The sequence below is a fragment of the Mytilus edulis genome, chromosome 11 (assembly GCF_963676685.1).
Source record: "Mytilus edulis chromosome 11, xbMytEdul2.2, whole genome shotgun sequence".
NCBI classification, from domain to species: Eukaryota; Metazoa; Mollusca; class Bivalvia; order Mytilida; family Mytilidae; genus Mytilus; species Mytilus edulis.
Genome location: NC_092354.1, coordinates 60021133 through 60048401, shown reverse-complemented (window position 1 = coordinate 60048401; position 27269 = coordinate 60021133). Strand labels below are relative to the sequence as shown.

At 32.6% G+C, this 27269-nt stretch overlaps 1 protein-coding gene across 1 annotated transcript; it reads right to left on the bottom strand.

Annotated features, from left to right (window-relative positions):
- On the bottom strand, positions 1-26197 carry LOC139495998 (disintegrin and metalloproteinase domain-containing protein 10-like). The gene is made up of 14 exons (XM_071284432.1): positions 25452-26197; positions 12971-13100; positions 11856-11974; positions 10768-11223; positions 10170-10429; positions 9076-9204; positions 8511-8691; positions 7715-7877; positions 6714-6821; positions 5415-5493; positions 5012-5142; positions 4133-4241; positions 2947-3081; positions 1-2409 (listed from the first exon to the last, which is right to left on the bottom strand). Exons 1-14 carry the CDS (start codon positions 25510-25512, stop codon positions 2314-2316), a joined length of 2157 nt encoding a protein of 718 aa, XP_071140533.1. The 5' UTR covers positions 25513-26197; the 3' UTR covers positions 1-2313.
- Positions 26198-27269: the final 1072 nt, after the last annotated feature.

Below are 27269 nucleotides of genomic sequence, written 5' to 3'. Positions count from 1 at the left end.
ACATGTTTGAAAGTTCATTTATTGCTCATTTATATAATCAAAAATCAAAATTATATGACATTGAGAAAAATGATTTAGAATGACAATGGAGACTAAATAATAACTTCTTTCAGGAATAAGTTGTTTCTTAAATATAAAACATGAGGGCTTGTCTACTACTGAAAACATTCATGTTTCTTATTACTCAGATAAATGTACTCTAAATTGCATTTGGAGATATCAAATTCACATGTTGTAAATAGTTAGTATTGGAGAGACATATTTGAGTAAAAACATCAATTGAAATTTAATAACACAATCTGAAGTAACGGTATTATAACAAAGTCAATGTAGGACTTTCTGTGAATAATTATTGTTTATCGGAAAATATGATGACACAACGATGGTAAGCGTTATTCTAAAATACATATAAAGTTGAGCATTGGCTCATATAGTTTTAGGGTTCATTGAAGGATGAGTTATCCGGAAATGGTATGCACCTCTTATGTAAGTAAATTATTAAAAACAATTACAAAATTCAACTATTTCCCAAAAGAACAAATATTAATAAAAAAAAATCATAACCCTGACCACACGAACACTTTCAAAAAACACTGATCACAGGCACACTTCAATGTATAGAGTGGGGAATGGAAATAGGGAATATGTCAAAAAGACAACAACCAAACAAATGAGCAGAAAATAGCCGATGTCCACAAATGGGTATTCAACGCACAGAGGGCGGACCACAGCTGGCCTTTCACTGAACATGTGTTCTAGTTAAGTGAAAAAAAATCCAAAACATATGAATGAGCTAAAATTTAAAAAAAAACATACAAGAGTAATAAAGACCAAAGGCTCGTAAATTAGGACAGACGCAAGCATGCAGCAGGGTTAAACATGTTATGTGATATCGCAACCGTCCCCGCTTCCTCTAGCCATTGTAGAAAAAAGAAACACACAGCAATACGCACAGTAAAATTAAGTTTAAAGGAAGTTGGAGTCCGAGGTCAGAATAGGTAACAAAATATACTAACCAAAATGGCATTGATGCATGTGATATGAAAGGACTACAAGCAGTTACTGACATGCCAGTTCTAGACCTCAAATAAAATTATTGAAAGATAATGTCTTCATCATATGAAAATCAAACACAATCCCTCCCGTTGAGTAATATACCATCATAAAATATATGAGTAGAACATAGCCCGTATTATGCCAATATCTGTTTTTAGAATAAATGTGTTTATTTTCAAAGCAAAGACCCTATGAATGAATCAATATGTATACCGAATTATGCATCTGTAATGACCTGGTGAATGGACATCAACGTGAAAACTTTCTAACATTTAAACTGTAGGATGAGTGATCAGGAATATATTCATATTGGAGGGACATACGGACGGGTGGGCAGATGAACAGAGACATGGGTATTTCACAGTGACAAATTAAACTGTTATTTAGAGATGAATTGGTAAGTAGCCGAAATCCCTCATATTCCCAATATGAAGCTGTTTAACAGTTGCATTTCAATACGTTCGTTATTTCACTGTTCATGCTATACATAAATCTCCTAATTTACAAGTTAACAAACTACATATAATACAACGAAAAGTTTAACCAATTAACGAATTGCAAGTAGTATTAACCTTGTATGCATAATTTGTTAGTTAGAAATAAAGAAAAAAACATAGATTTTAAAAACTACGAAATTTGGTTCGCACATAATAAATGTTACCATACTTTATGGATAACCTAAGTATAACAATAAATAGCTTGACATTGCATAGTGCTAAATGTTAAGTAAAAAACAAACAAAAAACAATACCAACGATTTTAAGATGCTATAATTTAAAAGTCCAAAATACATGAGGGTAAAAAACCTTCTGCTACAACGGAACGGTCTATTCCATGTCTTTCTCAAAACCAATTCCGGATGAAGACCACAGGAAGTTAAATTATAACAAATGATCTATAGCTGATATGTTAAACCAGCAGAAGCAACCTTTCGGGCGTCACATCTGGTCTCGCTAAATATTAAAGAGAACTGTTTTATTTTTCAAAATAACGATATACAAAAAAAGTAGTTAATTGGAAAAATTAATGTTCTAATTTTACATGTGAAATAATTAACTCAACATATACAGAAGCTTCTAAATAATATGTATATCAGTTATTATCTGTCATCTATAGTACACACAAACATGTAAATGTTAATAAGAAAACATATTGTATCACAGACATCTCCTGGGTGGCAATTGAGCAAATCGTCTAATCATATAGCACTGTGTTAAAGATTCACTATGCCAGCATGGTACCAGTTAAGGAATACTGTTAATATCGGGTACGTGATGGTTCCACAGACACACGTCGTGGTGCTGGTTGTACTTTGCCCTTTGTACTTTTTGAGCAGCATTTTATCATCATAACCTATAAATCAATTATAAAATACATTCATCATCTATTGTTTCATAGATGATATTCAAACCGGTTAAATGCTGAAACTTATAATAGCCAATAGACATTAACTTTAATATCAGTGTTACTTTTACAGTGTACAAGAAATTTAAAATAAGTATATCTTGATTTGCAACTAGACTGTTTAAGTTAACCAACCAAATCATTGTTTTGCAATTGGAATGAAAAGTATGCACGTGATTTTGTGTTTATGATATTTGCCATCACCAAGGCTGTCATCAACAACATTATTTAGAAGAGCCTCAATCACCATGAATCATTCAAAAAGTAATAACAAAAATACCAAACTCCGAGGAAAATTCAAAACAGAAAGTCCTGTAGCAAATGGCAAATGGCAAACTCAAAAGCTATAAACACATAAAAAAAATGAATAGCAACTGTCATATTTTTGAATTGGTACAGACATTTCTTACGTAAAAATGGGGATTAAACTTACCTTTAAAGGTAACTAAACCTCTCACTTGTATGTTAAAAGCAGTTGATACTTACAAGTAGTATAATGAGTCCAACACCTCCTGCTATTGCAACATACCAGTACTCTGTTAAAAATTCCTTCACTTTATCGATTATTTCTCCGTTCAGAAAGAAATTCTTCAGTTTACTGAGAGGACCTGATGGATCAACCTACATTTAAAAAATCAAAACGGGTAATTCACAGAAATTGAAAAATATATTTTCCAGAATACCATTCACTTCTTTACTAAGAGGTCTTTGTGTATCAACCTACATCAAAAACTTACAATATATATTGTCAAAATTTAACACTCAACTCGTTTGAATCAAATTACCATGTATCGGGGAATTGTGTGTATGTGTCTAATGTTCCATGTTTGACGGAAAATATACCCAACCATGATTCGTTCTGACATCTGTTATTTATACAGTTGACACTTTTGCAAATCAGAAAATAAAGTCGCATTGTTTATTAATGTATCATTATGCACCAAACAATTTTCTGAAATAAATTCAGTAAGCACCCTTGGGGTCAAAAATGTTTGAGCAAACCAAAACAATTCGTTGAGAATCATGAAACATTTAAGGGCATAATTAAAGCTACAATGATTATGTTGGGTGATTGATCAATGGCAAGGGTTATAAGTCTGGTAGTATACTCGTATATTTTAAGTCTTCCATTGACGTAGAATATTTGAAGTTTCTTATTAACACTGGTTATATTACTACAACTTTGACAGCGTGCTCTGCAACCTGCCAATTTCCAACTCATTACTGATAAAAAATTATAATGTGGTTTGTGCCTTTGATAAAAAAAACTATGACTTGTTTAGAGTCAATAAAATTGCTGAACCATCTTGTTTTTTAAATTTGATAGACTCGTAAAGTATATTTTGAATTATTGCGTGCTCATATTAATATTGTATTGTAGTTTATTGTTATTCGCAGCGGACTTCATAAGTATGTTTTACTTGTGTCCAATCCATTTCACTTTGAGTTTATAAAAACATGTTGAAAGTAAATAAATGAAAATAATATTGATTTGGGCGGTTGTAGAGCTTTTTCCGGATCTACCTTCATCAGGAACGATCCTATCAAATTATTTGAAAGACAGGGATGAACATTTACGCAGAATCTTTGTTAGGAGCTCTGGATTCAAAACAAGACCTTAACATAAACAAGCTTCCAAATGTATCTCTCTGTATTTAGAATCTATACTTACCTCTCTGCAAATATGAAAGACATCACAGTATCCAAGAAATTTGTTACATGGGGTTCCTGGCACAGCTTTAGTAAACGCTACATTTATGTTCGAAAGTTGATCAGCAGTTCTAAAATAAAACAAACATTTGCCATTTCAGTTCTGAATTAAAAAGGTGATGCGATACTCGAACTGCGTGACTGGAAAACAAAACATACACAACAAAACATAATAAACTAGGTTAACGTCGGTTCTTTTCGACAAGTATATTGCAATTGTCAACCCAATATATTTGAGACACAACAGATTACTATAACCTTGATGAGACAATAATCCTAACACTAATCTTCACAGAATCAATATTTCATTTGGTTTAATTAACATTTTGTGATAATGTTTCATGTTTAGTTATATTATTCATTACAAACAACACTGTGATTAGTAATTTTTTTAAGATAATTCACGATACAGCTGGTTCATTTTTTTTAAAATATCTTTATTTTGTTTACTAAATTCTGGATACGAAAATCATCGTTTATCAGAGTTAAAAATAGCTAGAATGTGACAAATATGTTTTATTGTACCTTTGCGCCTTTATATTACCTTTAACTGTTATTACGGTAAACATCAATATGCATTCGAAGTGTTTTTAGTTGTTCTAATGACTATGTTCATGTATTGCTTCATCTTCTATTTTATTTGTTTTTCTAGGGCTTTTGCTTTGACTTCTGCAATGGCTGTAACAATTAGAGTAGTTTTATTCAGGTCAACATATTTGTAGTGTTTATGTGAAACAACCTAATACATAGTAACCCCTATTATTGGCAAAGGGATAAGAAATAAAGGAATAATTTCTATGATATCAATAAAAGGAATTTATAAAATATTTTCTTTACGTACTTGCAAGTGTTGTCAGCTGGATCAGTACAACACAACGAGCACAGCAGTTCGTCTTTCCAGTTACCCGCTGTAGTGGGTTCACACTGGCACGATTGATATCCATGAGCTTGACAAACCTGGCCTGAACATTGCTTAAACGATAAATTTACGAAGTCGTTTGTAATTTTTGTCATATATGCGTGTATACTTACATGGGAAGTATTTTCAAATGATCATCACTGTTCTATCTTTTCTACATAAGGTATTCAAACATTAAACTGTTAGTCAGAATATCAATTATAAATGAAAGTTAATGTTGGGTATACTGCAGTGAAAAAAGAAGTCAGGTACAGCATAACTTATGTTCTGTGTTGTTTTAAGGTTTTTTTTATATTGAAGATATAATTTTAAATTATTGACTTACCCCAAAGTAACAAACTTTTTCATCATCACAGACGGTTCCATTAGCCGATTCTGTGGAATCTGGACAGGTCAGGCCGCCAGTTTTCGATTTAAGGACCGTAATTGTAACAATCAGAAGTAATTCAAAGGTTTAAGCAAATAAAGTCCAATAAATAAAACAAATTTCACGATAGTTTTTCGATAGGGGCCTCGAAATATTTTGGGAACAACCTGACAAAAATATATAAATGATAATGTTTCGGAACTAGATATTTTTGCGGACATTTAAATTATTTTCTCACTTTTCACAACCCTTTTAAAAAAACAGTTTTACGAATATTTAATTTATCGAAAAGACCTTCTTTAATGATAAATCGTCGATGCATATAATACCTCTGTTAAAACATAATTTAAAAAATGCAATACTTCATAGCGTAATTTATTGGTTCATACAAACAAAATTTGAAGAGAAACAAGTAAGATAAGAGCAACTTTGTTTATTTGATTGACAGGTAATATTGTTGACATTTGCTGGTAATAAAAGTGCATAGTTTTCGTGTGCAAATGTTAGAAAACATGGCAATGTATATTGTATTTTGTACGAACGAAACTGCTTTACTAAACAGACATCGTCGTATTAAACATTTTGTAAGGTTCGGGCACATTTCAAATATCTAAACCTTGTCAATCTTAAAAGCTCAAATATGACATTATAGACATTATTATTATCCCGATTCAGGTTAAAGTTTTTGGTAATGGTAGTTTATGATGAAGCTGAAGTCCGAACAACTTGAAACTTAGTACACATGTTCCCTATCATATGATCTTTCTAATTTTAATGCCAAATAAGAGATTTTTTCCGATTTCACGGTCCTTGTTTTTTTCCCTATATGCCAGATGGATAAATGTCAATGATCCAAGGCATATTTTAATACTGATATCTGGAACATTCTTATTAATATATTAATTATATATTTTAATTCTACATAAGGCGCCAAACAGAAGCGTTATCGTTGGTATTCATTGTCTAAATCAAGTGCAGTTTGAAACAAGTTTTCAAAAGGGCTAGATTTTAATATAATAACTTTTTAAAATACTTTTTCTTTCACTGAACATAAAAAATCGAGGTAAATTTTGCATCACCCTGGCATGAAAGGAAAGACAACTAAAAGCAAACAAATCAACAAAATACTTCATAGAAAACCAAAGACTGAGCAACACGCGTATAAACCCCGCCAAACCTGAAGGTGATCACAACCGCTTCAAAAGGGTAAGCAGATCCTGCTCCGATCATGCCGATAGGATATTTGTAAAAGGATATTTGCAGATTGCCTCATCAAGACAAGAAGAGTTGGTCCTACAGACTTTATTATCTGATGATTGATAATTAGAACAAAGTGTGGGATTACAGCATACTCCTTCACTGGGACTGCAATGGAAAAAGAGTCAATCTTCATAACGCGATTTAACATATTAAAAACTCATTAAATGGGAATATAATGTACATATACTTGCATTTAAAGTTTTGAAATGGAATTGAATGAAAAATCTCGATTGTTTACGAAAACATATAACACATCGAAAAAAAGGTTCTTATAATAACATAATGCTATTATCCAACAATGAACTGTTTCCAGTAATTTAAAAATTAAAAAGCTTTTTAAACCAATAATAATAACGATTTTCTTAAAGCATGTAAAATATTTCAATAGTTTCTTTCAAACCTTAGGTAATTATGCTTTTAAGAAAATTGAAGATGGACCCAAAGTATCTTAATAATTTTTCAATGTAAATATATAATACCAAAGCAAGACTTAAAAATATTTTTTCCACTTTGTTTATTTTAGTATCGACCACTGATAAGTATTTTGAAATTGAATACTCGTCTGGCAAACAAGCTTAAAATCCTGGTACCAATAATGAGTTTAAACTATGGTTTTAATTACCTTATTTTAATGATACACTATTTCTAATGGATGTTTTACGTGATAGTCATTTTTCGATTTTAACTCGAATATGCAACACAAAGCACACTTTGAGTTTATAACAGCATATTTGTGTATTTCGGAACACTGCACTAAATGAAAATATCTAAATTGGCACACAACTTCAATGCTAATGGGAATTTTGTGTCTAACAAATAAGCAGCTTAGACAAAACAAACGCTTGATCGAAAGTACAACTATGTCGTTGTTCGAAAAGCATATCAAGTTATATCTTAACGGTGATCCTTATTGATTCAATTTATTATATAAAACTGTATCATAAAATGCCAATACTTTCCTGAATTGCACATGTACATTTCGTATAAAATGAGCTCACCTACACGTGGCCGCTGGTCTATACTGACAAGCTTTAGCTGAGTCCGGACCAGTAGCTGACAGCGTAGGATAACAACAAGGATCTGTGCAATCGTCGTCCCAGCCACAATCACAATCCTCACCACTTTCGACTACTTTATTACCACATGTGGCTGACGCATATTCTGTAAATACAAAAATAAAATAACTTCCGCCATGTTTGGTGAATTTTCCTCGCAGACAGGAAAAAACGCACACCTCATCATACATGGTTGTTAGTTTCAATTCTCTATTAAGCATTTCTGCGAAAGACTCCAGTGATGATCCAGTATCCCAGAATGACTAGTCTACTGGTACACGTGCTGTATCATTCCTGTACTTTGAAAGGGACAAAACGAGTGTCTAGGCTTGTTATAACACAGCAATAAGCAGTTTACAGTCAGATATGTTGACATCAAAGTAAATGTTTGCTTGGAAATATAGTAAACACATCAAATGCGTTTGTAAGAGGGATATGAGACTAACAACGTATTACGAGTGAGATGACAATATGATAGAAATATTGATATGTTTAAATATAGAATGACCTGTAACAGTCTGCGTACTACGTATTTGGGTGTAGGTACAAATATAGAGAACTATGATCGTACATGTATAATTTTGACAAGATACATTATAGGATGGAACACATTCCCATTAAGGGGTATTAGTGTAAAAAAGGTGCTGATTGACTCATAAACTGTTCATGTTAAATCGGTGGCCTATTTGTCCCCTGTGAACAATTATACTTTCATTTTATTCATTTGAATAATTCTTACCCACGAAACATCCATTAGCTGTATCGCGTCCTCTTGATTCAACCATTGGTGCCATAGAAGATATACTACATGACGAGAATAGAACATTATTAGATTTAGTTCCAGCAGTAGCTTGGGCGAACATGATATAGTTACCACTACTCCCGCCAGGTGCACATGTTAGATTAGAGGACTCATCATGCTGAAATACAGATGAATGTCTATCGATAAAAAAAAAAAGGCAAAGCAGTTGAAGGCAGATTCTTACATCTTGGTTTATTTTATTACAAATTAAAGTAATAACAGTTTCAATTTTGATACACCAGATCTTCTTTTCGATAAATTATGTCTCTTGATGAACGTTAGTAATGCATGGATACAGGTGGTCCCCTCTATGTGGTAAATGACGTCATAATTGACGATTTTTTTTTCCGGTGACGGACAAACTCCAAAGTGATATATTGGGTACGAACAATGAAATTACTCATAATACGTAAGATGCTGACACACAACAGAAGATGATACTTAAAAATAACTGATTATGCAGGAGATAACTAACAAAAAAATAATATTTAAACATAGTTACCAATGATCCAAAATTATGACCAATCTCATGTGCAAACGTGACGTATGATACAGCTGTAGTAACATCATTTCCATAATTAATATCTGTCACTATACCAGTGTTTAGACTAAGACGCCCATCGGTGTAAAGCTGAAAGGAATAATTGCTATTGTAAAAAACATATCGTGACACAAATCAATTATAACGTAGGTCGTACAATCAATTATCGTAATTTCAAATAAAAAAAAATTGATAAATTCAAATTTGATATCAATCACAAAATTTCACCCTCTGATGTCTACAAAAAAATGGTTGTTGCCAATGGCGTAACATATAAAGCGTAAAAAATACATAATTCTTTGTACAATCTGTTGAATATTCATCAAAAATAATAACCCAATAATGTAATACTAAAACATGTTAAAGTCCTCACCGAACAACAAAGATAATTCGCCCATAGACTTATCATAACATAAGGTTACGGATACAAGAAAAATTAATAAACAAAACTAAATTTACTTTTATTTAAAAAAGACTTGCTTCATTCACTTATTTTCAACAGTGTATAAATACGTAGTACACCCAAGTTAAAGTAGTGAAAGACTAATGATTCCACGAATAAAAATGCTGCACTATTTCTCGAAAGAATAGTTTATAACTTATTTCAAAAGGAAGCTCATTATAATCGTCATAATTTTAGGAATGAACAATTGACATTGAAGACATTTTAAAAACTTGAAATATTGATGGAATATACACAGCATTTGCACAGGGAAACTTATGTTAATACACTTCCCTCAATCACTAACCAAAACTATCGAATACCTCTAACTAACGAATCTTACAGTTTATCTCGAACTAAAGACTCATATCGTATCTCTTGAACTAACGAGTCCTATCTTTTACCTCGAACTGACATATCTCATCATATACCTCGAACAAACAAATCGTTCAGTATAAATCAAACTAACGAATCTGACTTTTTACCGCGAACTAACGACGCTAACCGCATAGCTAGACCTAGGGAATTTTAATATATACATCGAACAAAAATATTTTATAGTATATCTCGAATTAACGAATCTTACAGTATAATTTAATCAAATGAATCTTACCGTATACCTCGAACAGAGTCCACCAGACGTTCCTGGTTCCGCTGTCCAGGCAAGACCAAGAATACCATTATCGAAGTCTCTATGTGTAAAAATGTAAGATAAGCAAAACTGGTCATGGTTTTCTTCTGAATGGAGAAAGAGCATTGAATTCACGCCGTGATTGCCAGAATATTTATATTCAGACGCTGAAGGATCGTCATGAATTTTTATTCGTTTAATTGAAAACCCTATACTATCTGGTGAAGTGTCACTATCAAAATCTGTAAAAAGAAAGAATTTAAAGCACTAGTAGTAAAACTAAAGCCTATGTGTGATATGTCTTACTTAATACATTTATTATTGAAAATTTAGTCTGTTAATTCATTGAACGTATGAATGAATAAAAAATAGAATACAGATATCGGGTATGTTTATCTAACAACAGAAAAAAACAGGAAAATGTTGCAGTTCTTCCGATTGCTTATAATTCAGTTCTACGTTGAGTAAATGATTATTTTAAAACGCTGATGACGTTACCTCAAAAATGACAAAGGTATGTCCATGAGTTGATAGACAAAAAACTCGTAATTGGCATTATTTCTTGAGATCTTGTACTTACCAACAGCATTAAAAATGGAATTAACTGCCATCACGTGATTATTTATGTTAGCTATCACGTCATCTGTCACATTGTTATATCTAAAGAAAAGTGTATGATCAACTTGAATATATAGTTCACATATCTTTTTCTTAGGATCCACCGCTCTTCTATATCTTCTGTGTTTGTCGGTTAATCCAGATGTATATCGAAGTTTGAAATCATCCATACTGTCATGCGTATTTATGTTATCTTTTACTTCCGGTTTTAGCTGTTTATTTTTTACGTTCAAGCCACAAAAATGTGATTCTGTAGGTACATTTACATCTTTAATATTATAAATAACTGTATGGATATCTTCATCTTTTATATTATGACGAGATGCTTTTTCAATAACAAATGAGTCCTTATGAAGCTGAATTTGACCTTCAAAATGTCCAGTTGTCGTTACTGTTCCAAATACATGTGACTTTTCGCCTAAAGAGAGAAAAGAATTTTAAATCAGGTTTTTCACATCATTTCAATCATGACTTTGTGTTCAAATTATTAAAGCAACAGGGACATATAACATGTAATAAAGCTATGATAAACATTACTGCGGAGCATTTGTAGAATTGATAATTATCAATAGGTCCAAATACCAGAAACGAAATTGTACACGATTCCGCACCAGATTTGACAATAATGAGCAACACAGTGGGTTTCACATGATAAGAAGAATAGTCTTACAGTTTCTAAATAATTTTTAGATCAATTCCAGTTTTTTATATTGAGTTTGTGTTGCTCAGTCAGTCATGGGTTTTCTATGCCATGTTTATATATTATATTTAATCAAAGCGCGTCGCAGGTCAACAGACTAAAAGAGGCTACTGATATTCTGTTTCCCTAGTGAATGGAGAATGTATGATGGCATTACTAAGGTGGGAATAGAAACTATTAAACTTTTACATTCCCAATGTATACAAATTATTCACAGACAAAAGCACCAGCTTTCTACCTTCCCTGTATATACAGAAACATATGTTCCTAACAATAGAGTCTACATTCGCCTTTCATTGTATAATGAGAATGCAATGTATATGAAGTCGGTGCATAGCAGCTATACTTACCTTCAATTTTTCCTGTATATGCAGAATGAAAGTCATACGTCACCGGGCCTTTGCTGTTCTCTATGATGATATTGTTATGAAATATACTTGCATCTCTTTTCAGTTTTACAGACCATTTCCTAAAAGGAAATATACTTTTATTAATCTGAAAATCAATCAACATAATTCTTCGACAATGTACAGACCTTCTAAAACTTAAACTGACCTATTGTCCGTGCAATCATCATTCCTAGTTTATTCACTGTACGTGCAATCATCGTTAATCATTCCGTGTGTTTTCCATTTTACGTACACTCAACTTTCCATATCGTGAATTGTGTAAAGTGCACTCATTTTGTGTTCATCTTCAATCGTGTAATGTACACTCCATATGAGATACACTCCATGTGAGATGCACTTCATGTGAGATACACTCCATGTGAGATGCACTTCATGTGAGATACACTCCATGTGAGATGCACTCCATGTGAGATGCACTTCATGTGCGATACACTCATGTGAGATACACTCCATTTGAGATACACTTCATGTGAGATACACTCCTTGTGAGATACACTCCATGTGAGATGCACTTCATGTGAGATACACTCCGTGTGAGATACACTCCGTGTGAGATACACTCCGTGTGAGATACACTCCATTTGAGATACACTTCATATGAGATACACTCCATGTTAGATGCACTTCATGTGAGATTAACTCCGTGTGAGATACATACCATGTGAGATACACTTCATTTGAGATACACTTAATGTGAGATACACTCCTTGTGAGATACACTCCATGTGAGATAATACTAAATCTGGTGATAATTATTCATTGTGTTTCTAGTTTATTTACTATCAGTATTATTATATAGTCATAACCACGTACTAATATGAAGACATCTTTAACTACGAGATATTCTTAGAGTATCAATTTTTACATACTTGTTATATTGATGTAAAAATAGGTTAGCTATATTGTGTTAACACTATCCATGTGTCTGGTTGTGCCTACAATTTTTTTTAGTTGTTTCGAATTTGTTGTTTTGAACAGGCAAATATCTGTAGATTCACTACCCATCAACGAACAAAAGATGCCGACGTGTGCCGAATGGAGTTAATTAAACATACCTTGAGAAAGCTTCAAACTGAAGATGAACTAATTCTTCTGTAGACCTTTTTGTTCGATGTTGATGATGGAGTGACTCTCTGTCATAATGGACGGCTTCTAGATATGATACACTAGACGTGTGCAGGTGTCCTGAAGTTTACAATAAATATGTTAGCAACCTGTTGTTCAAATGTTGTCGTTTGTTCATGTAGTTAATAAATGTTTCTCGTTTTTGATATAGATTAGACTTTTGGTTTTCCTGTTTGAATTGATTTACAATATAGTAATTTCGGGAACTTTTATAGCTTGCTGTTTGGTGTGACCCCAGGCTCCGTGTTGAAATCTGTACTTTGACCTATAATTGTTTACTTTTTACATTATGACTTGGATGAAAAGTTTGCTCAATGGCACTCATACCACAACTTCTTATTTCTATGAATACATTCTTAAAGGTTCAGCCTGTTTAACGGTTCTTACAGAAAATTAAATGAGAACAGATCTAGAGCATTCTCCTACCATTCTCCGTTTTTTAACTCATTGTAAATTTTGAGTCCGCATCATATTTTTCATTAGTTAGGTATGTGTTCCTTTTTTCAGTTTAGTGAAGAAGTATGTCGCATCTTACACGAAAACATTCGTGTAAAATACAGTGGCGGATCCAGTCAGCTCTAAAAGGGGGTCACTTGAGAATAAAAGGGAGGGGGTCCAACCATATGTCCCTATTCAAAAGTATTAATCGTAAAAAGGGCGACACCATATATTTATTGTATAACATACAAAAAAGAGAATATGGCAGAAATAGGGAATAATGAAAAATTACCTAAAAATACAAAAATAATTGTGTACTAAAGCTAAGGTTGCAAACGTTGATCTTATAAGATAATCTGACTTTGATAAAGTTTTCTTTAAGTCAAAGCTATAATGAGACAAATGAACCGGTGTATTTCATTTGTTTAATACACGACCTTCCATGAGGCCTTTACCAACAGTGAGACTGTTTGTAGACAATAGTGTCGTATACAGGATTATTTTCTCATACCAAAGACATGTGGGCACATTTATTTTAAAGTATGGAAATGGAGTTCCACCCTAATAATGCAATGTTCAAATAAAATTGAGAAAGGAAATTGGGAATGTGTCAAAGCGACAACAACCCGACCATAGAGCAGACAACAGCCGAATGCCACCAATGGGTCTTCAATGTAGCGCGAATCTCCCGCACCCGTAGGCGTCCTTCAGCTGGCCCGTTAAAAAATATCTATACTAGTTCAGTGATAATGGACGTCATACTAAACTCCGAGTTATACACAAGAAACTAAAATTAAAAATTATACAAGACTAGCAAAGGCAAGAAGCTCCTGACTTAGGACAGGCGCAAAATTGAGGCGGGATTAAACATGTATATGTGATCTCAACCCTCCCTCTATACCTCTAGCCAATGTAGAAAAGTAAACGCATAACAATACGCACATTAAAATTCAATTATATAGGACCATTTTCTATTAAACGACGGAAATGTTCTATCAAAGAACGTAAACATCCGCCGCCAATTAGGTAGATCACCGTATGTAAATTTAAATTAAAACGATATGAAAACAATATTTTAATCATGGCCCCAATTGTAATCACCAAAATTATTTGCAACCCCAAGCATATAACCATGAACATCAGTCCAAACAAACAGGATCCACAAGTGATCAACTAAAAATGCATTTCAATATCTCCATTTACACCTCTAAAATAATATTTTAACAAAATTCTATTTACTGTTTTACAATATTCTATTTCCTCCGAGGAAGGGAAATTTAGTAGCATAAATATTCTACCATTGATTTCGAATCCCCTTTTTGATTCGTTTCCGACGTTATGAAATACTGACTGAATTCGTTTGCTATTTAAGTTTGTTTTTTATCGATAGGTGCTGCCATAATGTTGTTACACATGCACATTCAATATTCAAGAATAAATCATTTATTTAGATAAATTTTACTTTTCCTATCCCGAACGATCTTCATTGTCAGATTATTCAATGGATTAACGACAAAGTATCGTTTAAGAATTTGTTATTTTCAGAATAATGGCTTAGACGTGTCAACGGTTGAAAAGGGACAAGAAAAACGCTTTTAGAATCAAAACAGTGCATAAGGTGCTATCGAATTTTCATTGTAAGTGCCTTGATACCATCCATTTACTTGCCAATAATTTTGTTTAGTTCTTTTTTCTTGTTTTCGATTTACTTTTAGCATCTTTTGTTTTAAATGCATATCTTCCACCTAAATGTGTTTACTTGCCAATAAACTTGTTTTGGGCTAATTAAGTACATTTATTCAAATTACTATTTTTGGGGGAGTTCTTTTTCTTCTTTTCAATTTACTTTTAGTATCTTTTGTTTTACTTTGTTATTTTTCTCTATTTAAAAAACATTTAGTGTCTTTCTACCATACATTTACTTACCAATAATTTTGATTTGGGCTAATTAAATACATTTTTTTAAATTACTGTAGTTATGAGTTTTTTTGTTTTTTTTAGGTTTACTTTTAATATCTTTTGTTTTGATTTGTTTGTTATTGTCTTTGTTTGTTATTTACGTGTCCATTTTTCATCCATTTACCTGCCAGTATGATCTTCGCAAGCACATTTATAAAAATCACTTTTTTCAGATTTTCTTTTCTTTTTTTCGATTTATTTTAGAATCTTTTGATATACTTTGTTCAACTGAAACAATGTAACTTTTTTATGTCCCGACTAAATGTTGTATTAGAAAATGCATAAGTTTTGTTATTAGTAGGTTCGCCCGTTACCTCGTCTCTGTCAGATTTTCCTATGCGGTTAAGGTAGTTTAGCTTGAAGACCATATTCACGCATGCATTGTGACAAAATTCTTCCATGATTTACATATCTATAAAAACTATAGAAAGGGATTGGTCCTTTTTATCTTTGCTCGGTTAACACGTCGGATCTACGTTCGATACACGTGTTTACAGTGATTTAGTCAAGCGAATGGAATCCTAGGTTTCCTTGAAATGTGAAACTATATTCATGTTGTGAGTGCATCGGTCCAGTTTAAACATATTTTACATTTAGAAACGATGTGAATAATCAAAATATGAACTTATCTTTTGCATGGCATTTAAATGTCAAAATTACATTACCCTTATAAACATATAATTACTCAAGTCATTTAAGAATTGAATGCTTCTTTTTGTAACTTCAGTACATTTTGTATGAAGCGCGGAAGCGCTTTATTATAAAAATGTGCGCACGGTCAACGCTTTGACAACCCTATGAGGTTACAAAAAGAAGCATTCAGTACTTATAATTACATTTCTTAAGCCCCAGTCCCACTAGACCATGATTGCACCACGCTCACCGCGATCTAAAATAAATTTTGATCGTGGTGAGGTCGCAGTATGAGCGGCATGAAAATGTAAATTTTCGTTGCTTTCACGATGCTACTACGTCCTCTCTACGCTTCTACAAAGATCCCGCTACGATTATACCACGTTCTCACCGCGTTTATTCTGCGACCTCACTACGCTTATCAAGATCTGTCTACGCTCTTCACGTTCCCACTACGACCATACCACGAGTTATCCGATTGCAACACGATCTTACTGCGATTATAACACGTTCTTACCACGATTATACTACATTTATAGCGCGATCTTACTACGTTCTCAGCAATTACGTCAACATCGTGTTCCATATCAATACAGTTCAATTCCTTCTATTTCTGAATAATTTAATTTTGGATGTAACGCGTCTTCTGATTGGATGACGTTATTTTGTTATCAGCCCAGACATAATTAAGTCATGTGACCGTGACGTCATCAACATTTTTTCGTAGTTTTCTACAGTTTAAAATGGAATTTAGAATTAATTATAAGAAATGACTGTAATATTGTTTCTGTCTATTCGAAATAACACAAAAAATGTGGTGCACACTGTCAAATAACCCGCTACGCGCGTTATTCAGTGTGCACCAAATTTTTAATGTTATTTCTTCATAGACAGAAAAAATATTACAGTCATTCCTTAATTAAATCGTAGATTTCTCGGAAACAATACAGCCATGCCACCAAATTCTACAAGAACACGTGGGCATGGTGGTAGGAGTTGATGGAGAGGCAGAGGGAGCAAAGTAACGAATCCTGATCAAGCAGAGATCCAACCTAAATTACAACCTATTGCTGGTCCATAAAGCTCAATGACGATATTTTAGTGAACGAAAGCAGATATGACATAGATGTATCAATATATATAGGAAGATGTGGTATGAGTGCCAATGAGACAACTCTCCATCCAAGTAACAAATTATAAAAGTAAACCATTATAGGCCAAGGTACGGCCTTCAACACGGAGCCTTGGCTCATATCAATCAGCACGCTATAAAGGACCCAAAATATTACTAGTGTTAAACCATTTAAACGGGAAAGCCAACGGTCTAATCTATATAAAAACGAGAAGCATGGTTGAGCCGTTAGAGCAAATGGATAATTACATTCAAACAAACAAAATCTAGGGAGCTTTTTTATATATTTTATGTGAAAATGACAATGAGAATGATGGTCGTAGTGTGAACGTAGTCAGGTCGTAAGAAGAGCGTGATGAGGACAGCAATGGCGTGCTAGAATCATACTATGGTCGTGAACAGCGTGGTATAGTCGTAGTGGAAGCGTAGTTGGGTCGCAGTGAGAACGTGATGGTCGTAGTGAGGTCGTAATAATGTCGCTGTGCGATCGTAGAGCAGTCTCTCCGAATAGAATCACGCTTTCGCTACGCTCTCACTGCGATTGTACAGCGACCTTTGCGATCTTACTACGATCTTAGTGCGCTCTCACTACGCTTCTTCTACGACCTGATTTCGCCACGACCGCACCACGATTGTTTTGAACATGTTCAAAGTTGGCCACGCTCTTCACGATCTTGAAGACCTCACCACGACCGTGATACGACCTTACTGCGATCTACACGATCGCACTACGATCATCAAAATTTGCATTTTTTTCACAGATCGTAGTGCGATCGTGGCCTAGTGGGACTGGGGTATTAGCTAGGATCATGAAAACACGAATTTTATCATTTTTTAATTTGATTCACCTGTGCACTTTATTGTGGGACCTCGTGTTATCATGAATGAAAAGTTTTATTGAGTAATGCAATTGCTTAAGAAATAACACGTGATGTACAGTTAGCCAATCAGAATAACGTATTATAGTGAAACATACATCTAATGTAATTATTTGATTATAAAATGCTTTAATACTTTTAGTTATGTTTCAATTTCAAGGTCCAACATATGGTTTTATCATGCTTCCTATCTTGCTACTATACGATATGATTATAGATTACATATTTGTTGAAAGAGGGACGAAAGACACCAAAGGGACAGTCAAACTCATAAATCTAAAACAAACTGACAACGCCATGGCTAAAAATGAAAAAGACAAACAGACAAACAGGATGCACTCTGCAAGGATTTCATAAGGTTTCACAAATGGCTAGTTAAACTATATGCAATAAGAATTTGAACAGAAAGTATGAGTTGAAAAGGGGGAGATATTGGTAATTCATGGATAAAACTAGAGGATGCCGAATTTCTGACAAAAGGTCAAAAAACAAGAGTAGCGAACATCCTTAAAAAAAAGTAAAATCACAAAAATACTGAACTTAGAGGAAAATCAATTCGGAAAGTCCATAATAACATGGCAAAATCAAATAACAAAACGCATCAAAAACGAATGGACAAGAACTGTCATATTCCTGACTTGGTACAGGCATTTTCAAATGTAGAAAATGGTGGATTAAACCTGGTTTTATAGCGCTAACCCTCTCACTTTGATGACAGTCTCATAAATTTCCGTTATATTTACATTGATGCGTTAACTAAACAGACACAATAAATAAAATAGTCAGAATATGGGTACATCAGTCATCATCGTATAACAATTTAACAGAACACAAAAACATCTATCTACAAACATCCTTAAGCAGATGAGACATATCCGTATAAAATATGAAGTAATATAGAAAAATTAAACAATTAATAACATGACAGTGACTATGTGTTTTTTATCACCATTGAATGATGTGTATTTTAAAGGGAACTTCGTAACCACGAAATATATCGGCTGCATCCTCTATAAAGATAAATAAGATAAAGAAAAGTGAAAATGATTTTACACATAGATCTTTTAAAGAATATTTGCAATCAATAAATGAAATGAATAAATGTTATTATCTTTTTTTTCAAATTTAAGTAGCTTTTTAGAATAACGATTTCTTAAAGTAAAGTATTAACAGCTCCGGAAGAATTAACTGCTATTTTATTTTTAATGCCTGAAATAAGAATCAATAATCATAGAGCCTTACTTATCGTCTTGAAATGTCAAGCTTTCTTCTTACTTGAAGTACAACGAGTTCATTTCTATGTAGGACACGTGGAAACCTTGAATATCGAAAAAAAAACTAATTACCTTCTTCGGAGGGGGTATAAAAAAAACATCCATACTAAATGTGCTAGATCTATGTGTAAATATCTTTTTGAGAGCTTAACCTTGTTTCACAGAAAAACTATCGAAAGGCAAGTTCACAAAACCTTTAAAGAAATCTACAAATTGGGAAACACGAAACCTATCATACATACTACTTGGTGGAATCAATTGCTTCAGTACAGAAAGTGGTCACTTCTCCAGAAACCGTTTTATGTTAAATTTGAAAAATCTACTTCAAGATGAAAACCGTGAACGAAATAAATAGAACAAACGCGATTAGATATACGCTCAAAGTCGTAATCAAAGAGATAACTGCAGTAAACTTCAATTAGGTGAACCGACAAAGGAGTCAGTCATGTCAACTGATAAGCAAATAATATAATATTAAAAAACAAGACAGAAATACTGGGAAGCCAGAAAAGTATATTGACAAACATGACGGTTAAAACACATGACAAACAGGACAGGAATACTGACAAACACGACAAGTGTATTGACAAACAAAACAAGTATATCGACAGACAAGAAGGAATACTGATAAACAAGACAAATGTATTGACAAAAAGACAAGTGTAATGACAAACAAAACAAGTATATCGACAGACAAGAAGGAATACTGCTAAATAAGACAAGTATATTGATTAACATACAAGTGTGTTCACAAACAGTCAAGGGTATAATTGACAAAAAGACAAGTAACATACAAGTGTGTTCACAAACAGTCAAGGGTATAATTGACAAAAAGACAAGTGTATTGACAAACAAAACCAATATATCGAAAGACAAGACAGGAATACTTCCAAATAAGAGACAAGCGGAGTTTAAGACAACAATAGAGTAGTACTGAAAATCGATACGCTTTTAACTGTCATGTTTGCTGTTTAAGGTAAATAGCTTTAAAATGTTTAATAAATAATGGTTGAGAAACATTAAATATGTTTCACTCCTACAATTTAAATACAAATCGCCGGTTCTTTAGAAAAAAAAGTTTGTTAATTGGTTTTTCAATTCATCGATCATACTTCTTATTATTAAACAAAGATAAAAGTCAATCAATTATTCATTGTAATGTTGATGTGTATATAAGTTAAATTCATATATTTAATCACTTGCTTATGAAAGTTTCCAAGGGAAATAAAGTGCTTTTAAAATATTGATCTGGTGTTCACATACTGTACTGTGTTCAAACTAGATCAAGACAAGATTCAAAGACACAAATTGAAAACAACTGTCATATAACTAACTTGGTACATGCATTTTCTTAAGACAATGGTAGGTTAAGCCCGCTTGGTATTATATGTTGTACAATTTACGTCTCGGGTCCAAAACAGCTATAACAGGACAGATACAGAAAAAGCCAGTTGATAACACTATAAATACGTATTCATCTGAGTTCATTCAAAACATTGTGTTTACATAAAGAACAGTAAGTTTGAAAATATGTCACATTAATAGTTAGCCGGGCTCTTGTTTTCTTTTAAACAAACCAACGCTTATCCATTGTGTCTCCTTTACATGGAATTTCCGTTACAATATTATATTGATGCCAAGACATTATCATCCGATTTTATGGTATACAGTTAGTATTCCTTTGACAAAACATTCGTCGTTTCAATTCATCGAATTAACAAAATAAAATGCATAATCATTGTAAAGCTGGTGTTATCTGTGACAAGTCATCGCCATGGTTACAAAAATACAAACATAAAAAGTCAGAAGGGAGTAATATTACATAATATTGATGTTCTTGTTTAAAAACAAATTGTCGTATGGGTTTTATTTTTCATTTCAAAATGCATTAATATTACATTTTATATGTGTAGGATGAAATAGGAATTCTTTATAAAATCGAATTATTATTTATTCAGACATGTGTTGTTACTACATTAAGGATTTCGCTTGTCATGGTTTGGAAATTTTGTCATGTTTTCGGAATCATCTAGTTTTATCCATTCGAATGCCTTAAAAATTTGGCCCCTTGACCCCCATTTTTCTTTTTATAAATCTTTTACATGTATAATTATGAGACATTTGTAAAACCTTATAAAATCTTTGTTATATATTCTAATTGTTTTTGAGAAGTGAGAACTTTAACTTAAAAATGTTATAGCTATGAAAAATCAAGATAGACAATTTTCCCGCCAAATTTTATTGGCTTATATCTCGAAAACAAGCAAATAGAGAGAGAGAGAGAGATCTTCAAATTACTATTCTATTCTTGTTTTTTTTTAAATGAGAGAGAGAGATATATATCATTTAATATTACTATTTCATTCTTGTTGTTTTGACACGTCATGCGCATTCGTGTTAATACTTGAGAAATATAAATGTATTAAAATATTTGGAAAAGCCCTGTAAACAAAACAGAAACAGTATAAAAAAGATATTCAGAACAATTAAGCGGCATAACTTTTCGGTATTATAAGTTGATATGGTAACAGTGGCGTTGACGGTTACACAACCTTTACCGTGTAATCCATATAAATAATTTTCAGTTTCATTGTGCAATGTTTGTTATATTTTATCAATTTCAAGTTTACATTTAAAAATTCAACGAAAATAGTTAAATAATAACTATGGTTAGTTTAATTTAAATACGTTATTTAAAGTTGTGAAAATATTAGGAATTGATTTGGATGAAATTATTATTTACAAGAAACTTTAATGCAAAATATTCTTTGTATATTGTTTTTTTTTTTAATGATTAGCACATAGTATTTTACTTTAACAAACATGCAATTGGACTTGGGTGGATGTAAAATTGGATGGATTTACGTCTCTTGTAATTATTATTACATTCTGTTCGGAACGAGAAACAATTAACGATTTTATATTTTATAATGTCGGTCATGAAAGGCAAAAAGTCGTCCTTGAGAAAAGGCGGGAAATTTAGACTGCCACTGGAAACAAGTGAATGTTGAACTGCCATCAAAAGAACCTGACAATTTTTTGATTTAATTGTGCTTTTCTCCGATTAAAATATCAAGATAATTGGAAATAGGTTTCTTATATTGCTTTTAGTGAAATTTTATGGTGTCAGTTTTAAAAATAACTCTAATACAAATGTTTATCAAATTTCACACTCAGTTGAAGGTCTACTTGTATTTCTTTCTTTCATGCAAGGCTTGACGCACTGTCAAAAGAATATCACAAGTGTCAGTGAGTCTAGTTGGTGTTAACAGAATAGAGAATGTGGAGAAAAGGTGCAAAATAAGGGCAAAAAACAAATACAGAATAAAAAGATTCAAGATTCTTAATTTCTCAAATACCATAACGTAACAATGGTACAAAGAAGGTCATCCAAAGTGATATATCATAACATAAACACACATGACAAGATGAGATGAAAATATAATATAAAGTATATTAAAAATAAACAGTAGTAGCAAAGAGTGGGGATTAACCAGGAAGACCACAAAAGACCCTGGCCCTTGTAATTATGATCTATTTCTGGTCCTGAGGAATGTCATTATCCCCGTACCTCTTTCTTTTAATTTAAGGAAGTTGGCAACTCTGTTTCAAAATAACAAGCTTTTTAAAAGACTATTAAAAATTGATAGTATATAAATAAAGGAACTAACAAAGTAGAAAAAAAATGAAAGGTCTGTGTGCTTGTTTACGAGATATGAGCCATTGAAAATTTGGCGGGAAGTAATTCTCTCTAGACTTTTATTTACATTTAACATTGGCACCTTTTTCCTTTCAAAAGTTATGAAAAAATAACAAGGATTCTATAGGATTTTCAAATGTGGCTTATTAAACTATATGTAATTAAATTATGAAATGAAAAGTAGGGGTTAGCGGGGGAAATTTGTTAAAGGCACTACATGGATAAAACCAGAGAATTCCGAATATCTGGCAAAAATTCAAAAATAAAAGGAGCGAACATCCTAAAATTGTGTTTTAAGTATCATATATATTCAGTTATCTAAATCCTTGGTAAGAAAACAGACTATTTTATATGTTTTGGTGGTTTTTTTTATATATGTTACAGTGGAGATCACTTCTAACCTCTCATTAGAACTGTCAGGAGAACTGTCATAGAACTGTTCTAACCTGTCCTAGAAAAGTTCTACCTAGAACAGTTCTACCCTACAACTGTTCTAAGTAGAACTGTCAGAATCAGTTCTAGGTAGAACTGACTAAATCAGTTCTAGGTAGAACTGTCAGGATCAGTTCTAGGGTAGAACTGTCTAAACTGAAACAAGGAAAACATTGGCTTGTAGCCTGTCACTCCTTTCGTGTTATAAAGTAGCAGTCTTTGGAGATACTATATCCGAATAGAAAGTGAGGGGAAAGTAGGATTTTAATGAGTTACTTTTAATTTGACTATATTGTAAATGCTTAAAACAAAATATCTATGAGACTATTTAAGTTTAGGGTAAAATGCACGTTTTAAAAGGACGTTAGTCTTTCGGATTTCAAAATATATAGCGCTAACGAGACGAATAACATTACGAAAAAAGCTCGTTATTCACCGTGTTTCGTGAAATCGGTAACAAGATCAACGTGCAAGACATTGTTCGTTCATCGTGAAATGGCAATTTTATTTCGCGTTCTTCCGTGCAGATATCCTTCCCCCCTTTTTTTTACGCCCCTCAACAATGAACATATGTTACCAAGTGCACCAGCCAAGTTAAAATATACTAGTCAACAAAAGAAACGATACAAGACTTTGAAATACAATTTATCAAAAAGTATTAAATATAAAACAAAATGAAATACACTATTTTAAAAAGCTATCATTTGCAATGTATGCACATGTGATAATGAAAATCAAAACTTGTCGGTAAGAATCTAAATTCCCTGTAAACGACTATAGGGTGCAAATAAGTTTTGCGGAAAGTTGAATAAAAAATCGACACGTAATTTTCTAAGTACTAAATAAAATTTCAACTTTGTTTAAAAATATTCAATATGCTAATCAAGTTGTGTTTCATGTTGTAACTAATGGGTTGAAATATTGTTTTTTCAAATTTTTGGGAAAAAAAGTGTTTTTTTGAAATCTCAAAAAATGCAAAAAAAAAATTATTTTTGTCTCAAATCAATGCTTTGGATATGAAAACAACACACAGTAAATTTGGAACATTTCGGATTAGTTTTAAGATTGTGACCGCTTTTTGAATATCACTTTACACATACTGTAGACCTATGGTAAATCAGTTAATGTACATACATTTTAACGATTTCTCGTGGGGCCGAACTTTGGTAAACAAATAAACGAAGAAACTGTATGATTTTTAAAAACAAATTGATGGCAAACATTGTCTTTACCTTTAAATGAGAGGTTGGCATCATTAGTTGAAACTTCTGTTAAATTGTCGTTTAATGTAAATTTTGTAAAAAACAAAAAAAATCGTCAAAAAAAATCACGAAAGCAAAAAAATATTTTTTTTAAACGGATTTATATTTCCATAATGATTAAGTATTACTACCTTCTATATTGGTCCTATAAACGGAAAACTTTATCTTAAATTTGAAAAAAAAGGTCTTGTATCGTTTCTTTTGTTGACTAGTATATTTGGGATGCATTATGCAACATATTATCGAATCTGCAAAGTGAAAAGATGTTTCAATTCCAGGGAAAGGTATAAATAGTTCGAACTTACGGTTAAATAATAAAATTTCTATTTAGCAGCTTACGTTCAAATTTTATATAAATATTAAAGTCAAATTAACGGTTCTTATATATGGATGTATGGTACTATTATATTCAATCTAAACGATTTGTCTGTATGTATCATTTTAGTTGGTTAAGACTGTTTGTAGTTCAAAATATGCCTGCTTAAATCAAACATATATTTTCGATTCTCGTTGTTTTTTTTTTTATTTGGATTACTCCATTTATTTTTCTGTTTGGATTGTGTTGCACTAGTCATCGTGGGACCTTCTATAGCTTGATGTTCGGTGTGAGCAAAGTTTCTGTGTTGACGGCCGTACTTTGACCTACAATTGAGAGTTGTCTCATTGGCACTCATACAACCTTTTTATTTCTATATATACTAACCGTAGACCAGTGGAATCAGAAAGTGACAAAACAGCAAACAAACTGGTCCAATGTCCACCATTTTTAAATATTATACCTTTGTACACACCATATAAAAATAATTCTGGTAACATCTGTCAGTTTCGTTGTGCTAATCATAATTAATTGCCTTATTAGATTAGTTAGATTTGTACAAACACAACAAGTCAAGTTTTAGCCAGTGTGTCGGCTAACTTTGTTTCTTTAAAACTTTACGGATGCTCTGCTTGTGCTCTGACTCGAAAATGTCTAAGTTTGTTCATTGGAACTTCTTGGTGAATGCACTATACTTATCTCAGTTCTTCATATCCAATAACAAAGAAATAAAAATATATCATTGTTTTTATTGTCCAGACTATTGCACACAACTATAGTGTTTCATTTCAATTGAATACAAAACATGAAACAGAAATGATGGTACTCAAAATATTAATTGCATTCGTCTTTTCAAATATTCATCGCCACTTATAATTATGTAAGATCATTTATTTGTCTTCCCAAAGTCAACTTAAATCCATCTTCCATATTTACGATATATTGAATAAAACTTTGACCGACATAAAGCATAGATAATATGTTCATCCAACCTTCTGCTTTGTCACACTTTAATTACAATATGTAACTAAATATATAGAACATGTAAAACTCCATTATAATTTAAATATTATTCTATAGATGTTGTCAATATAAGCATCTACCTATGATTAGAAATGTCAATTTTTACCTGTAAAGGTAGACAAGGTATCGATCTCTAATTAAAGTCTCAGGTAGCCATGATGTTACATCTTTTGCATCAATCAGCAGCAAATATTGGTAATTGATACATTTGTTAATACAAGGGTACTTTAGATTATAATGGCCAGGGATGTGTTTAGATCTTACTAGGAGGTTAATATTGAATATCGCCTCGCTGGAGTGTTGGCCCTTTGTGTGACATTACTGAACAGCATATCTTGTACATATAATGGCCAGGGATGTGTTTAAGATCTTACTAGGGGGTTAATATTGAATATCGCCTCGCTGGAGTGTTGGCCCTTTGTGTAACATTACTGAAAGCATATCTTGTACATATAATGGTCAGGGATGTGTTTAAGATCTTACTAGGGGGTTAATATAGAGTATCGCCTCGCTGGAGTGTTGGACCTTTGTGTGACATTACTGAACAGCATATCTTGTACATATAATGGCCAGGGATGTGTTTAATATCTTACTAGGGGGTTAATATTGAGTATCGCCTCGCTGGAGTATTGGCTCTTTGTGTGATATTACTGAACAGAATATCGTGTACATATAATGACCAGGCAGAAGCTAGCGAACAATAGCTAGCGAACAATAAGCCAGCGAACAATAAGGCGATATATCGAGAAACCAAAAAAATGAATAAGACAGCAACGGCCGTTAAATCAAAAAATGTTTAGAAGGCAGAAAATCAGTCCAAATATTGCAATTTAAACTCAAGCTTGAAATGGTTTTTATCCCATCCATTGATAAAACAAGTCACATCTCTTTTAAGGCTAATATTCAGTACCATAGTAAATCTGCATCTATCAACGGATTATTTGTAGGTGTAGGGCCACCAATGTACCAAATCAATTTAGAACGTAAAAGTAGTCCTACCCTGTAAATCATCGCACCTGTGATGTCATTGTTTAATTAAACTTACATACACATTTGAAGAAATGGAGGTTGCCCTATTCCAGGGCTCCTAGAGAAAAATAATGAGGGGTGTCACGGGGTATGACTATATAGGTCTTGTAGAGGAGAAACAGGCGCTTCTTTTGCGCAAGGAATCGAAGGGCG